Here is a 16,804-nt window from a genome sequence, read left to right on the forward strand (position 1 = left end):
AGTCCTGGGGGCATCTGAGTACCGGTGAGCACATCAAGCTCTAAGGGAAAAGCGGCTGCTATAGGCGAAAACCTCCGCCATCTAGTTCTGTGGGTTGATGATCAGACCAGCAGCCTAACAGTTACAAAGTAGATTCTATGGCTCTGGAACTCCAGGGAACCACAGTCGGAGCCATACTGTGACATCATTTCGCAGTAAGAACATACAACATCAACACCTGGTCAACTGGTTATTGTTGAAAAAAACATGAGTTTCAATCTGTAATCTGTAGCAAGCCATTCAATAGTAGAATATAAGGTCATCTGTCTGTGAGCTGAAGCTACAGCACACCTGGATAATACAAAAAGACAATGATTCAAAACATACAAGCAAGTCTACAACAGAATTTTTGAATAACAATAAATGTTTTGGAACGGCCAATTCAAAGTCCAGAACTGTGCTAGGACCAGTAACAAACAGTTCATGCTTGACAATTTAGAATGCGTTGAAGCTATTCTGCAAGGAACAGTTGGGCACAGCACTGCGAGAGACTAATAACTTCAGACAATGTCTGGTTGCTGTTAATGTTGCTAAATTGATTTAACCGGTTATTGACTGAGTGTATTTTTGGGGAAATTGGTGCTGTATGACTTTCATGAATGAATAAATGTGTTAAGCTTCTGCATTATTTGTTCAATCGGGTTTCTTTTTATCTAATATTTTAGCTGAAGGTTGGATAACATTAACTGAGAATAATATGCAATTATACAGAAAGAGAGGAGGCAAAAATCATTTCATGGCAGTGTAGTTTACCAGATGAGCCCTTCTCCATCCAGACGGGCACTAAAGAGACTTATAGAATGTATAAAACAATTGTGATTGCTTAAATGTTACATTTCACACATTACACAATATTAGCACAACGAGGTGATGATATAGTATATACAACTTTTAATAACATCTAATACATATTTGTGCGTCTTTGAAAATCTCTCTTTCCATTGTTTAGGTTCTGGTTTTTCATAAATGTTCTTTGACAACCATAGACATTTTAGCAGGGGGTATTTTTTATACTCCCTTCTTATTTTTCCCTGTGAAACTCAACAATATCAGTTTCTTTGGTGTCAATATGTTTTAGTAAATGAAATACATCTGCAGTGGGACTTGGCAACAAGTTTGAAGTGGAGGTATTTCCTTCAACAGATACTTCCCTTGATAAAGTCAAAGAATGAGGGATGGTTTGCAATGATGTCCTTGATGGGTGTGAGCTTGTTAGAAGACTTTGAGTTGGGTAACTCCACTCTTGGAAAGTCTTCTCCTGCTCTGTAATCTGCTCTTTAATGACTTCTAATGTCTCAGTTTCTGTATTCACTTGTCCCTTTACTATATCTTCTTCTTGGCTATTCTGTTTGGAAGCAGTTTCATGATGTTGCTGTTCATCTCTCTTCTGATCATACTGATTGCTCTCTGTATTGTTTCCTTTATTTATGATGAAGGGAGGACTTGACTGTAGTGGGACATTACTCTGCACTACTGTTTCAGTAGCTGTAGAAACCACAACTTCAGGGACTTCTAAAGGTGAGCTAGGTGTAATGCTATTCTTACTAGAAGATTGTCTTTCTGAAGTATCCGATCTGCTAGATTCCTGAATAGTCGATAGATCTACTCTAGGAGTACCAGGCTTACCATTTCTATCTGAAGATTCCCGTCTTTTACTTTGAAACAAGTGAGCTCTTCTATGTGGAAGTTCATGGTAACTGCCACTTGTCTCAGTAGGGAAGAACATATTTGATGCATCACTGCCCTGTCGGCTGACTGTACTTCTGAGGGGAGACTCGGGATGTTCATGAACACTTAAAAAGCGCTTTACTCTTCTTAGAACAGAAGGTTGTCTTCTGTGTTTGTCTTCATCCAGCAGCCAGTCTTCACGTAGAAATACAGAATCAGGTAGCCTACAACAGACATACAGAGCAACATCATTTTATATATATAAATTGATTACCAAAAGTAACCTAGTAATTGCCAGGTTAACAGTGACATAGAAAAGTGTGGCCACACATTCTGACTTACATCATATTACATTGCAACACAAACTGGTACCAGGGCTGTATTTAGAATTCATACAAATAGCTGGCTCTCCCCTCTTTTCCTCCAAATCAATGATTCTTGCAATTGAAAATGCTACTAGAAGAAATCTGCATCTGATCTCCCACGAAAAAAATAAAATAAAATGGCCACAAAACTATTGTCAGAAGAATGTAATTTGCAATAAATGTGTTTTATCTGTACAAAAAAGTGTGCTGTCATGCTTGTTTGATTATGGACAATTTGTCTATCTATCTATCTATCTATCTATCTATCTATCTATCTATCTATCTATCTATCCATCCATCCATCCACCGATCAGCCACAGCATTAAAACTACTGACAAGTGAAGTGAATTACATTGATTATATTTTTATAATAACACCTGTCAAGGGGTGGGATATATTAGGCAGCAAGGGAACAGTCAGTTCCTTAAGTTGGAAGCAGGAAAAATGGGCAAGCATAAGGATCTGAGCGATTTTTACAAGGGCCAAATTGTGATGGCTAGACGACTGGGTCAGAGCATCTGCAAAAAGTCAGGACTTGTGGGATGTTCCCAGTATGCAGTGGTTAGTACCTACCAAAAGTGGTCCAAGGAAGGACAACCGGTGAAGCGTAGACAAAGCCATGGGCGCCCAAGGCTCATTGATGTGTGTGGGGAGCAAAGGCTAAACCGTCTGTTCCAGTCCCACAGAAGAGTTACTGTAGCACAAATTGCTGAAAATGTTAATGCTGGCTATGATAGACAGATGTCAGAACACACAGTTCATCGCAGCTTGCTGCATATGAGGCTGAATAAGCGCAGACCAGCTAGCATACCCATGCTGACCCCTGTCCACTGCCAAAAGCGCCTACAATGGAGTGAGTACCAGAACTGGACAATGGAGCAACGGAAGAAGGTGGCCTGGTCTGATAAATCACATTTTCTTTTACATCATGTGGATGGCTGGGTGCATGAGTGGTTTTTAACTGGTGAAGAGATGGGACCAGGATGGCACGCCGACGGAGTGCCGGAGTGTGGTTGTCTGGGCAATATTCTGGGAAACCGTGGGTCCTGGCAATTATATGGATGTTATTTTGGCACAAACCACCTATCTAAACATTGTTGCAGATCAAGTAGCCCCCTTCATGGCAATGATATTCCCTGATGGCAGTGGATAAATAGGATAATGCGCCTTGCCACATTGCAAAAATTGTTCAGTAATGGTTTGAAGAACATGACAAAGAGTTCAAGGTGTTGCCTCCAAATTCTCCAGATCTCAATTTGATCGAGCATCTGAAGTATAAGCTGGAAAAACAAGTCAGAGCCGTGGTACTGTGCAAATCTTTTCTTTCTATGGTTCCAAACATCTGTGTATAAGTAATTTTGTAAATGCTAAGGGTAAAAGTTACCCCACGTGTGCTGTTCATGTATTGCATTTGTCAAGTACTAAAACACATCACTGTTAATCACTGTAATTGTGACCATTTACTTTAATAGACATAGGTTTGGCTATAAATCACTGCAGAAAATCATACAGTGGTGGATCCAGGGGGGAGGGGCAACCGGGACAATCACCCCCTCCCCCCCCAACCTATAAGGGGCATGCTCCCGGCGGATGCACAATATGTGCGAGTTAATGCCATTTTCGGCACATACAGGCAGACAGAGAACCCTGCCAGGCTGCATTGTGTTTTAAACACAGTCAAAGCAGCCGGTCAGCATACTCTGACTGCCTGTATGTGCCGACAGTGACATTAACCTGCACATAGTGTACAGCCGCCGGGGGCCCATGGTGAGAAGTTAAAAAGGGGGCGGGGCCTAAATTCTCCCCCACCTCTCCAAAAAAACCAATCTAGATCTGCCCCTGAAGTCATAAACTGTGTGTTAATTCCTGACCTGCTGTCCTTTTCATAGCTCATGCTTTATCTCCGAAGGGCTCCTCTAGGGTTCAGTGGCAGGCAGAGAACAAACAGTGAGGCATAGATAGGGAATTAGGCTATCTGTGCAGTTATGAGCAGTTGTGACTGATCGACATTGTCCCACTGCTGCACTGTCGGAGCTCCACACGACCCCACTGAAGACACATAGATCTCCAAAGTCTCTGCTCTGCCTTTGACACACACCAGCGTTCCCATGTCTTACTGTCCCCTCCTCCGTCCCCACTGACAATAAAAAGTAGGGATGTGCACCGGCCACTTTTGGTGTCTCGTGTTTTGTGTTTTGGATTCGGATTTGCTTGAGGTTTTGGGTTTGGATTTGTTTCGCAAAACACCTGACGAAAGGTTTTGGTTCGGATTTAAGGTTTTGGATTCGGATTTATTTTGAAAAAAACATAAAAAGTGTTAAAATCAAGTTTTTGGGTTTATTTTCACTCCTACGCTATTATTAACCTCAATAACATTCAATAACAATCATTTCCACTAATTCCCAGTCTATTCTGCAGAATCAGTGAACTTTGTAATATTGCAGTACCAATGGACTTATACTGCAGGATTGTTTTTGGATATTTTTTTTTCATTTCTTTTTTTTTTATAAGTTTTTTTAAAATCTTTCGTGCTGTGCTGTGTCCTTCTAAGGGCATTGTTATTTCCCCAGCACAGCACAGCACGAGATATAGCAGGACAGAGGACCACCTAGCACAACCTCCCTCTACCCTGATCAATGCCCAAGTGAAAATGGCAGCGGCTAGCGGGGAATTTATAGGTCCCGAGTATCGCGAGATCCGACAGCGGGATTATGACTCAGAGCCTCGGTTTCAGTTTTGCAATTGGCGGGAATACCCGGATCTGTCTCGGATCCGGCTCGGATCGGCAACGTTCGGGCGGGCTCGGATTTCAGATATCCGAGCCCGCTCATCTCTAATAAAAAGGATACTGTAGCCTCTGCCTGCTGCTGGGGATAGCAGTATCAGTAAACTTGTGCTAACATGCTCTGCTAGCAAAACACCTATTTGCAGAGCAGATTCAAAGGCAGTGATGAGAAGAAGTGCCAGTATGTCACATACCGCCACACTTTGAGCACTAACTATATATATATATATATATATATATATATATATATATATATATATATATACACAGTAACATTTGCAGAGAAAGGATGCAACGGAATTACACATTGGCGCAGCTGTGCACCTAGTTTAAAGATATAGAGGTGGAGGACGTACTATGTGTGACAAAAATAACAGTACAGAGTCTGCTTTAACTTCCATTGTTTGAAAGTGTCTCTTTCCCACAGTGGCAGCAGACAGACAGGGTGTGTCCGCAGTAAGAGCAGTCAAAGCAGAGCAGCTAATGAGGACTCCTTCTACACCACCATTCCTAGTGGCTAATTTAGAAAGGAGACTTAATTTCTTATGGCTAAAGTAGAAAGCAGAGTCACAGTTCTAGCAGCTAGTGTAAAAAGCAGACACCCAATACTGGTGACTAGCTTAAAATAGCTAGTCACCAGTATTGGGTGACTAGTAATTAGTGTAGAAGCAGATCGTAGATCCAGGTGGCTAGTGTAAAAAGAAAACCCCAGTTTACAAAGTAGAGCCCGAGTCTTGGTGTCTTATTTAGAAAGCAGAGAGTGGGCCTGCTGGCTAGTGTAGAAAACAGAATCCAATCTTGGTGGCTTATGTGAAAAGATCAACCCTTTCCCTGTTGGGTAGTATAGAAAGAGAATTACAGTACAGACTGCATAACTTACACAATCTTGCTCTTTTTCCTAATCCATTTCTGAGTACACAAACTCTATTACTGACAGTATCATAGTTGATAGAGTCCCTATTGTTCCTCCTGCAGGGAACTGCCAGAGTTCACTGCAGTAGGAGCAACAGTATTATATGACCAATGATGGAGCAGGCTGTCCCAGCACTCATCATTACTGTGGTCATAGTAGTGCGATGATACATACTATTTGTAAAAGAATGTATGTAATATATGAAACAGAGAGATGCTGGCAGGTCATGTTAATTACCCCATATGGACCGTTGATCCCAAAAATGAAGGAATACAGTAGTCAGCAGCTGCGAGTGTGTACGGTGGTCGTACATCAGAGTCATTCCAGTAGATGTCTCTATTCATCTTTGGCAAGTTCATATACATTTCATCTACAGCCAAAAGAGAAACCTAAAAACAAGGAAACACTATTTTATATGTACAAACTTGGCACAAATCTGCTTTAGCCAATATAAAAGCATATACGGTTGTGGATTTAGCAAATCTTATTTTTACTAAAGTTGGAAGTGCAAAAGCATCATGTGTATTAAAGTAGTGAGCGTAGCGTATACATGCTATGTTTGCTATCATGCCATCAAGGCACAAAAACATATTATGTGACCTTCCAACTGCTTTTTGCACAGTGCTGTCCTTTTGTAATCATGTCTCTGTTTAAAGTGGGTATGCAATTAACAACATTGTTTTAGGTTTTTTTCCACCAGTCAAACCAGCTTCCCCCAATGTACTGTAGTGTAAGTATCTAGCTGTTTATAGACATAAAAAAATAAAATAGATCAGAAAGTACTAACCTGTAGATTTCTATCTATGCACCAATTAGTTTCAAAATCATCATCATCTTCACCAAAAGGGTTAATTAGTTGCTCAGCAACCTGTAGTGAATAAATTAAAGGCAATACAATAAAACATTTTTACCTAGCCAGGATCTATTTAAAACATATGCAAGGACATATATTAACTAGTATGAAATTGTGTTATATACATATAGAGGAACCGTATTGCCTGCTGCTATGCTGCGTCTTACTGATGTTACTAGTGTACTGATAGGCTGAATTGTCATGAATATTGACAATTATCCACAATGTACAGGTGACAGGTGTACTTCAAGTCATACTGACACTCAGGAATGCTGACAAGGGGGGCGGGGCAGCAGGTACAATGTACTGGGGCCCTGGGTTGCAAGTGTAGTGGAAGGTGCCACCCACCTGGAGTGTCCACGCTCCTTTCTGTGGCTATTGAAGGGGCTCCTAGAAGTTGCAGTACTAGGATCCAATACTCCTTTTGGCAGCCCTGTTGACTCTATACATGGCAATATGCATTTTTCACAAAGTATAAATATATTGATTGGCCTCCAAAATTACTATCTTATAGTGATTTTCTTCCACACATTTGCCTTCAGAACAGCCTGAAGTCATCTGGAACCTCAGCAACAATTCAAATGGGCAGCAATTGGACATTTGCACATTCACAACCATGGGGTATGGAGCATTATATGCATAGGTGGGAGATTTCAAATACATGAGAATTGCTGAATGAAGGCAATAATTCAATACCTGTCATAATAAGCCCAGCCAACACATTGCAGGCTGTAATTTAATTTGATGTCAATCCCTGCCTTTGTTTGGCAAGTGTAATAACCTGCTAAAATCTCCAAGTCAAAGGTTCTCAACTATCCATGAATACTATCTGACTATCAGTAGCTCGCCAATTATTTTGCACAAGTTTTCTCAGCCTCTGTGTGTCCTTTTTCTCAATGACCTGTTTATGAATATAGTCCTGCTGTTGGCTGGGTTATACATAGATGGTGGCCCGTCCACTGAGCAGTCATAACTTGAATAGTGTAAATGAAAAATAAAAAACTGCCCTTTGCATGTATGTATAGCTGTAAATGACCAGCTTGGTATAAAAAGCTCCACAGTTTTATTTTCAACTCTCTGTTGAGTGATTGCAGTATATATATTGTAGTTTTATTATTTATATTGTACTTATATTAGATTGTATATTTATACAAGCTGTGTGTGACAGTTCTAGTGGAGCCTTGTGACTTTCACATTACACTACTTGTGACAGACCCGGGCCTTATATTGAGAATATCGTGCCAACCCGGTCTGTCCTCAGTGGGCCAATTGAACAACCATGGCCCACTCTGTTATTAAATGCCGCCCGGTGGCCAGATCTGTTATTACTGTGGTGTCCAGAGAGGGAGGGAAGAGGCAGCTCACAGGAAGTGTGAATCAGCTGTGGACCCTGTGACATCAAAAAGTAGTGGAACGGGTTAAAAAAAGGAGGGTCAGGACCTTATCTAAAATCAGTAGGGGGTCTCTCCCTGTTTGCTAACTATTGTTCTAGCAAGTCTGCAACACAGTCTGAATGGCACCATCACAGCAAGGGGTGACCACTGATGTCATGCACTATTTCCACCCTGGTTACCACCCAAACTCTTCACACCACCAATCACAAGAGGACAGTGAGTGGGGGGGGGGTGGTGAGAAGGGACCAAAAAGGAGCTGTCTGGGGGATGGGGGTTGTTGTTGGAGAATCTGGAGACAGCAAGGACCTGTTAGAGAGTAACCGTATTCTCGCAGGGCCTTAAAGGAATGCTTGAGGCAGGAGCTTCTTGACAGAGATCGGACAGTGTACCTCTAGGACTGATTCTGTTACCACTCCATCGGGAGACACTCGCAGATTCTGGGGAATTGGTGAGCCTACATCCGTAGGGAGACTGATACCCAGGGTCCCACCAAGCTGGTGGAGAGTTGGCCGAGCGGCTGGGATCAGCAAGATACACAGACCCACCTTAAGGATCAGAAACCCTGGCCCACTTGGATTGTCAGCTGTGGATTTTATTACCAGGAGTTTGGGCCTGCTAGGACTCTGTGCTTGGAGGTAACCTGCTGGGGATTTTGTTGGGGAGTTTTACTTGCACTGGTGATTTTCTGACACTTGATATATTTGGCGGGGGGAACAAGTTTCTCCTTGGGGAGCACTGTTGTATTTTACTAAGTGTGTGCACTTTGTTTAATAAAAGGGATTATTATTTCTTTCCTGTCTCCTTACCTGTGTGACCTGTGAACCTAGAGGACCGGGTATCTAGAGAGCTTTGGTAATAACCCCGGTGTCCTCACAATTTTGGTGGCAAGCAGTGGGGTCACACAGTCCCAACGTTTGGGTAGAGCGCAGGGACTCGTATCCAGATACGGTCAGGCTCTGTAAGGACACAAGGCAACAGTCTGTCAGCACCAGTGTTAGTAAAAAAAAAAAAAACCCTAGCTAGGAAGTCAGCAGGAATGGCCACAGAAGCAGAGCAGATCAGCTTAAAAGCCACAGAGAGATTCTATATGAAAGCAAGGAAACAACACTTGCAGGGGTTCTGCAGAACCAAAGGGGTGGACTTTGATGACACAGACGTGCGTGAAGTTCTGGTGGCCAAACTAATGGAATGGGAAAAGGCCCACCCTGAGGAGATGGAAGAGTCAGAGGTGGAAGAGGAGGAGGCCAAAGACCAGCCACAGAGACCCCCTAGTGGGACACAACCCAGACCACCGTCCGGCACTCCAGCAGTGCTGCAAGATTGGCTGACAGCACTGGGGGAAAGGGCAACCCTGCATGAAAGGGCAGCCGTACTCCAAGCAATGTTGGGGGTAGCATATGAGGTACCCCAGATTCAGAGAGTAGAAGGTCGGGGAGAGGCCCGGTTGAGACCTCAGCTGGGATATAGTGGAGTCCCAATTTTTAAAGAGGCAGACACAGACATTGATACCCATCTCCAGGTTTTTGAAAACTTGATGGGAGTCCATGGGATTGAGGAGGAAGAGTGGTCCAAATATCTGGGACCCAGCCTGACTGGGAGAGCGCTGGAAGCTTACCAGGCTCTAAGCCCTCACGAATGTGGGGATTATGGTACAGTGAAAAAGGCACTGATGGTAAAATTCCAGTTAAATGCAGAGACCTACAGATACAAGTTCAGGACTTTGAATAAAGGAGGGTCACAGTCGCACCAGGAATTTGCCAGCCAGCTACAGAGGGCCTGCGAGAAATGGATGGAAGGGAAAGGGGCCCGCTCCGCTAAGCAAATTAAAGAGCTCATTATGCTGGAGCAGCTGACTCTAAAAATGGCCCCAGAGATCCGGGAATGGCTGGCGGACAGAAAACCTGAGACCCTGGAGGAGGCAGCCTGGCTAGCTGATGAGTATGTGGTGAGTCGACCAAGATGGAGAGCCCCTAGTATGCCTAGTCAAGCAGCTGCAGGGAGGGGGAGCCGAACAATTCCAGCAGGTCTAGTGACACCGGGAGCCCCCTTTATTAGAGAGAACTCTGCCCGGAATCCAAGAGATGAACCAGCCCGATCCAGACCCTGGGACCTGAATCCAAAGAGGTGCTTTCGGTGCAACCAGGTGGGGCACTTCCAGAGAGATTGCCCCCGTACCAGAAGTCCGATCCCAGGAGCCAGAGCTGCACCAGTGGCCGCTGTACAGTATGCCCCAGGAGATTTTGAAATCGGCATTGAGGCCGAGCCACCCTGTCCTGATGTGCCAGAGGCAAGGGACGGGGTGTATGTGGTGAACCTGATTTTGGGGAAGGGGAGGCAGAGCCCTAGGAATATGCAGGGTCATCTACAGGACGTGTGGGTGGGGGACTGCAAGGTCCAGGGGTTGAGAGACTCAGGAGCATCCCTGACCCTGGTGGAGCCTGATATAATTAAAAGATCCCAAGTTATGGAGGGACAGCAGGTCCGGATTTCCACGGTGGGGGGCCATCTTGCAGATATTCAGGTGGCCCGGGTACATTTGGATTGGGGGGCGGGATTTGGAATGGTGGAGGTGGGCATTCTAGATGGACTTCCAGCAAAAGTGATTTTGGGGAATGATTTGGGCCAGGGATTGGTCACTCACTTTGTGCAAGCTGTGACCCGCAGCCAGAGCCGAGCACAAGCCACAGCAGCACAAGAAGCCGCAACGCCAAGGAGACCACCAAGATTAACCCCGGCAACCAGAACCAAGGAGCCAGAGGCAGCACCGTTGGTGAGTAACCCAGAAATATCTGATGTTGTACCAGAAATTGATTTGGGGGAGGAGGACAGAAGGGAATTTAGGAAGGCCCAACAGACTGACCCATCCCTAGCCAAACTGAGGAGTGCAGCAGACGCTGGGGGAGGGGAAGTGGCAGGCAGTAAAGTAGTGTGGGACAAAGGACTGTTATATAGGGTAGTCACCCCCACCCTAGATCAAGACCCAGGGACAGAAGTGAAGCAGTTGGTAGTACCATGGGCTTACCGGACCCATTTATTAGCGCTGGCCCATGACATTCCAGCAGCGGGTCACTTTGGGACCAGAAAAACGTTGGCCCGGTTGTTGCGGACTTTTTTCTGGCCTCAAGTCACCCAGGATGTGAAACGTTACAAAGCCTCCTGTGACACCTGTCAGAGAATAGGGAGAGGCCCTAAGAAAGTTCCACTACAATCCCTGCCTATAATTGAGGAGCCCTTTGCCCGGGTGGCTATAGATATCGTAGGTCCATTAGCCATCCCCAGTTACACCGGAAAAAGATTCATCCTCACCCTGGTGGACTTTGCCACCAGATACCCAGAGGCAGTAGCCCTGTCGTCCATAGACGCAGAGCATGTGGCCCAGGCTCTGGTGGACATTTTCAGCCGGGTAGGATATCCCAGGGAAGTGGTTACTGACCAGGGGACCCAATTCCAAGGGGACCTAGTCCAGACCCTATGGGAAAAGTGGGGCATTAAGCCCCTACGAACCACCCCGTACCATCCCCAGACCAATGGGTTATGTGAGCGTTTCAATGGAACGCTGAAACACCTCCTGAAGGCATATGTACAGTCTGAAGGGAGAGACTGGGACAGGGCCCTGCAGCAGCTCCTGTTTGCATACAGGGAAGTACCCCAGGAGTCCACCGGATACTCTCCTTTCGAACTTCTGTATGGCCGGAGGGTACGAGGCCCCCTAGACCTGGTTAGAGAGAGCTGGGAAGGAACATTCCAGGCCAATGAGCAGCCTATCCTTAAATATGTAGAGAAGATGAGGGAGAGGATGAAGAGAGTAGCGCAGCTGGCGCAAGGCCATTTAAAAGGAGCCCAGGCAAGACAAAAAGAGTGGTACGATGCCCACGCTCAGGATAGGAAGCTGAACGCAGGACAGAAGGTGATGGTGCTAATCCCAATGAGACGGAATAAACTTCAAGCCACCTGGGATGGCCCATACAAAGTGGTGAGGCAGGTAGGGCCGGTTAACTATGTAGTAGCGCTGGATGATGAGGAAACCTGGCTGAAAACCTTCCACATCAATCGACTAAAAGGTTATGTGGAACGGCAAGTGGCAGCAATGGTGGTGTGTTGTCCCCCCATGGGTCCCACAGAGGTAGACCCCCTACTGGAGATGATAGGGGAGGTGAGAGAGGAAAAGGGGGTGGAGACAGTGACAGTGGGGACGCAGCTAGGAGAGGGACAGAGGCAGGAAATGAGGGAGGTACTGGAGAAGGAGCAGGCCCAATTTACCTGTAAGCCCGGTCGTACCCACCTAGCCACCCACCATGTAGACACGGGGGAGGAGAAGCCCATAAGGCAGGTAGCATACCGCATGACCCCCGCTGTACTGGCCCAAGTACGGAAGGAGATAGAGGAAATGCTGGCCTTAGGAGTAATTAAGAAGTCAAATAGTCCATGGGCTGCAGGGGTGGTATTGGTCCCGAAGAAGGATGGGACCACCCGCTTCTGCGTGGACTACCGTAAACTAAATGAGGTCACCACCACTGATGCTTATCCCATGGCCCGAATAGATGAGCTACTAGACAGGCTAGGGGCAGCCAAGTTTGTGTCAACTTTGGATCTGAGTAAGGGCTATTGGCAAATTCCCCTCACCCCCGAGGCTCAGGAGCGGTCAGCCTTTATAACCCCACTGGGATTGTTTGAATGTACGACAATGCCGTTTGGGATGAAAAATGCTCCAGCCACATTCCAACGGATGGTTGATGACCTGTTGGGGGGGTGTCAGGAATTTGCCCAGGCTTACTTAGATGACATTGCCATCTTCAGCCAGACGTGGGAGGATCACTTAGTGCAGGTGTCAGAGGTCCTGAGGAGAATCAGGCAGGCAGGGTTGACCATTCGCCCAGACAAATGCTTCATGGGCATGGCAGAAGTGCAATACTTGGGGCACCGTGTTGGTGGGGGAATCATACGACCTGAACCGGCAAAAGTAGAAGCCATTGTTCAGTGGCCCCGACCCACCAACCAAAAGCAAGTACGAGCGTTCCTCGGGATCGCAGGGTACTACAGAAAATTTGTGCCGCAGTATAGCACTGTTGCCAGGCCCCTGACTGACTTGACAAAGAAAAAATACTCTAGACGTATAGAATGGACCCCAGAGTGCGAGGGAGCCTTTGACGCTCTGAAGGCAGCATTGACCCAGTCCCCAGTGTTAGCAGCCCCAGACTTCAAGAAACGATTTCTGGTACAGACAGATGCTTCAGGGTGTGGACTCGGTGCTGTGCTCAGCCAAGTGGGGGAGGATGGGCATGAGCACCCAGTAGTTTATTTATCCCGAAAGCTGGTGGATAGAGAGGTAGCCTATGCCACCATTGAAAAAGAATGCCTGGCCATAGTGTGGGCCCTAAAGAAATTACAACCCTACATTTATGGGCAAGAGTTCACAGTAATTACAGACCACAACCCCCTTTACTGGTTACAAAGATCTGCTGGGGAAAATGGGAGGTTATTACGGTGGAGTTTAGCATTACAAGGTTATAACTTTACTATCTCGCACAAAAAGGGAAAAGACCACTCAAATGCGGACGGACTCTCCAGAAGAGAGGAGGAGAACCCTTCATTAAGGAACCCACCGTGCCAAGGAGAACATCTGGAGCCCGACCACCAGACTCCAACTGTCCCCTTGATTTAATAAGGGGGAGGTATGTGACAGACCCGGGCCTTATATTGAGAATATCGTGCCAACCCGGTCTGTCCTCAGTGGGCCAATTGAACAACCATGGCCCACTCTGTTATTAAATGCCGCCCGGTGGCCAGATCTGTTATTACTGTGGTGTCCAGAGAGGGAGGGGAGAGGCAGCTCACAGGAAGTGTGAATCAGCTGTGGACCCTGTGACATCAAAAAGTAGTGGAACGGGTTAAAAAAAGGAGGGTCAGGACCTTATCTAAAATCAGTAGGGGGTCTCTCCCTGTTTGCTAACTATTGTTCTAGCAAGTCTGCAACACAGTCTGAATGGCACCATCACAGCAAGGGGTGACCACTGATGTCATGCACTATTTCCACCCCGGTTACCACCCAAACTCTTCACACCACCAATCACAAGAGGACAGTGAGTGGGGGGGGTGGTGAGAAGGGACCAAAAAGGAGCTGTCTGGGGGATGGGGGTTGTTGTTGGAGAATCTGGAGACAGCAAGGACCTGTTAGAGAGTAACCGTATTCTCGCAGGGCCTTAAAGGAATGCTTGAGGCAGGAGCTTCTTGACAGAGATCGGACAGTGTACCTCTAGGACTGATTCTGTTACCACTCCATCGGGAGACACTCGCAGATTCTGGGGAATTGGTGAGCCTACATCCGTAGGGAGACTGATACCCAGGGTCCCACCAAGCTGGTGGAGAGTTGGCCGAGCGGCTGGGATCAGCAAGATACACAGACCCACCTTAAGGATCAGAAACCCTGGCCCACTTGGATTGTCAGCTGTGGATTTTATTACCAGGAGTTTGGGCCTGCTAGGACTCTGTGCTTGGAGGTAACCTGCTGGGGATTTTGTTGGGGAGTTTTACTTGCACTGGTGATTTTCTGACACTTGATATATTTGGCGGGGGGAACAAGTTTCTCCTTGGGGAGCACTGTTGTATTTTACTAAGTGTGTGCACTTTGTTTAATAAAAGGGATTATTATTTCTTTCCTGTCTCCTTACCTGTGTGACCTGTGAACCTAGAGGACCGGGTATCTAGAGAGCTTTGGTAATAACCCCGGTGTCCTCACACTACTCATGCAGCCTTACTGTGTTGTGCTAGAGCTGTAGCATCTACTGTCTCTATAGCTACCATTATACTTCAATGGTATTTTTACAGTATCCAGTTAAGTTTATATTGCTGTACAAAACAGGACTAGACAAAGTATCCAACACCTAAGGTCTGATACATTAAGGAAAGTTATGTAAAAAAAATTGAGTAAGTAGTCTCCTGGACAAAACCATGTTACAATGCAAGGGGTGAAAATTATTTTTTTAGTTTGCACATCAGTTAAATACTGACTGTTTTTTCATGTAACACACAAATATCAACTTTAAATTTTGGTGTACAAATAAGCTATCAAGTATTTGTGTGCTACATGAAAAAACAGTCAGTATTTAACATATGTGCAAAATAGAAAACTAATTTACACCCCTTGCATTGTAACATGGTTTTGTCCAGGGAACTACTTATTCAATTTTTTTTTACTTTACTTTCTTTAATGAATCAGGCCCCTGGACTCTAACCTAATCCTAATACTTATCCACCTCTTGGTTTATCTGGGATGGAGAGTGCCCTTAAATGTGACACAATGAGAAGGCTTAATTGTAATAATTGTAATTACATTACATGATTCTTTTTTTTTTAAATGTATTAGTGACACCTGTTAATCCGCACAGATATCTGTCATGAGTCCATTTTATTTACAAAGGTTTACCTTTAACCAGCCTGCATAGAAAAAGAACTGCAGGAGAGTGAAAACTGGAATGTAGAGGTCCAAGTCATGTCCTGCATATGACTGTGTGGGGTCTAAGAACTGGCGTCCAATGATGCAAGCAAAGAAAAAAGTATATACAGCCAGTGTTACGACCTGAAAAGTAAACATATATGAAGATTTGTGTCAACTCTTTACATACACTCATATTTGATCTAAAGCAAAAGTTCCAGATTTAAAGGTTCGTATATACCTGTGTGTACACCAGAGGAATACCGACCCAGTCATAACCAAAGAGGAGACCACACCAAGACCGATATCGGTTCATCTCCTGAGATAGGCCACATATTAATATTAACAAATAACAAGTAAGAGAACATACATGTAAGATATCCTCAGCAAATGTATAACTGCTTTTCTGGATCTCTGAAAATGAGATCTTATTATTTCCCCGACATCTCTCCTCTGAGAGATATTTATGGCCACAATTTATCACTTCTCAGACCCATATTTACAATTAGGAATATGCTACAATTTTTACAAGACAATGACTCTATAGTCATTCTATTCCCAACCTGGTTATCACTAGCTCCCCTGTTTATAGCTACATATTTCATTGCTCTCTGCTAAGCTGCTAGTGTGGTCCAGGCCACCACATGGAGGGAGTGGGTGATGGCCTGTGTAGGGCATGGATGGTGGCCTCCATGAGACTGCAGCAGAAGACAGTCCACCTGCTAGGGGTGTAGTCACTGTTGATAAAAATGTTTTTGGCTTAGATAACCTGCAATGTAAAAAAATGTTTGGTTCCACAATTCTTAATTAATCATAAATGCCCTATACATTATTGTGTGTTTTAGTGATTGGTGATAAACGTGGCTTTGTGTTGCAACAAGCGTGCATATGTTGAACATGGTACAATAAAAGTACTATTGTAAGATTGTACAGTTGGCTTTATTTAGACTGTCTTATTAAACACTCTATATTAATCTCTTGTTGACATCATTGCAATTGATTGACAGCTTATTAACAAACAGACAATACAATTGCATTTTATGGAGACTCGATGCAGCTCTAGAAGCACTAGACTATATTTATTCTTTTTAAATCTTCTATTTTTAATATTTTATCTATATTGAAATATATTTAAAGGAGTACTGTAAATATGACATATTGGTTATGTTGACACCAGTATTAGGAAAAGTTGGTTTTCTTGCAGAAGGTAATGATGCCAGGATGTGCCCTTGTAAACCAAACCAGTGCCTAGTACTTGTTCTCCCAGCTGCTTGTGGAACTTGATTTATCACATCAGTCAGAACTCTGATGCCAGACTTCTTGTGATGTGCAGGAATATACACTACACAGGACAG

At 44.8% G+C, this 16,804-nt stretch overlaps 1 protein-coding gene across 4 annotated transcripts in view; it reads right to left on the reverse strand.

Annotated features, from left to right (window-relative positions):
• Positions 1–907: 907 nt before the first annotated feature.
• BEST3 (bestrophin 3) overlaps positions 908–16,804 on the reverse strand; it is a 71,593-nt gene continuing 55,696 nt past the window's right edge. For all 4 annotated transcript variants that reach the window (XM_075205338.1, XM_075205340.1, XM_075205337.1 and 1 more), the window contains 5 exons: positions 15,691–15,768; positions 15,441–15,593; positions 6,558–6,638; positions 6,008–6,159; positions 908–1,931 (listed from right to left, as the gene is read on the reverse strand). In XM_075205338.1, the coding sequence (XP_075061439.1) occupies positions 1,061–1,931; positions 6,008–6,159; positions 6,558–6,638; positions 15,441–15,593; positions 15,691–15,768 (1,335 nt within the window). In that variant the 3' untranslated portion in view covers positions 908–1,060. The remainder of the gene's footprint in view (positions 1,932–6,007; positions 6,160–6,557; positions 6,639–15,440; positions 15,594–15,690; positions 15,769–16,804) is intronic.

The sequence above is a fragment of the Mixophyes fleayi genome, chromosome 4 (genome assembly GCF_038048845.1).
Source record: "Mixophyes fleayi isolate aMixFle1 chromosome 4, aMixFle1.hap1, whole genome shotgun sequence".
In the NCBI taxonomy this organism is placed as follows: Eukaryota; Metazoa; Chordata; class Amphibia; order Anura; family Limnodynastidae; genus Mixophyes; species Mixophyes fleayi.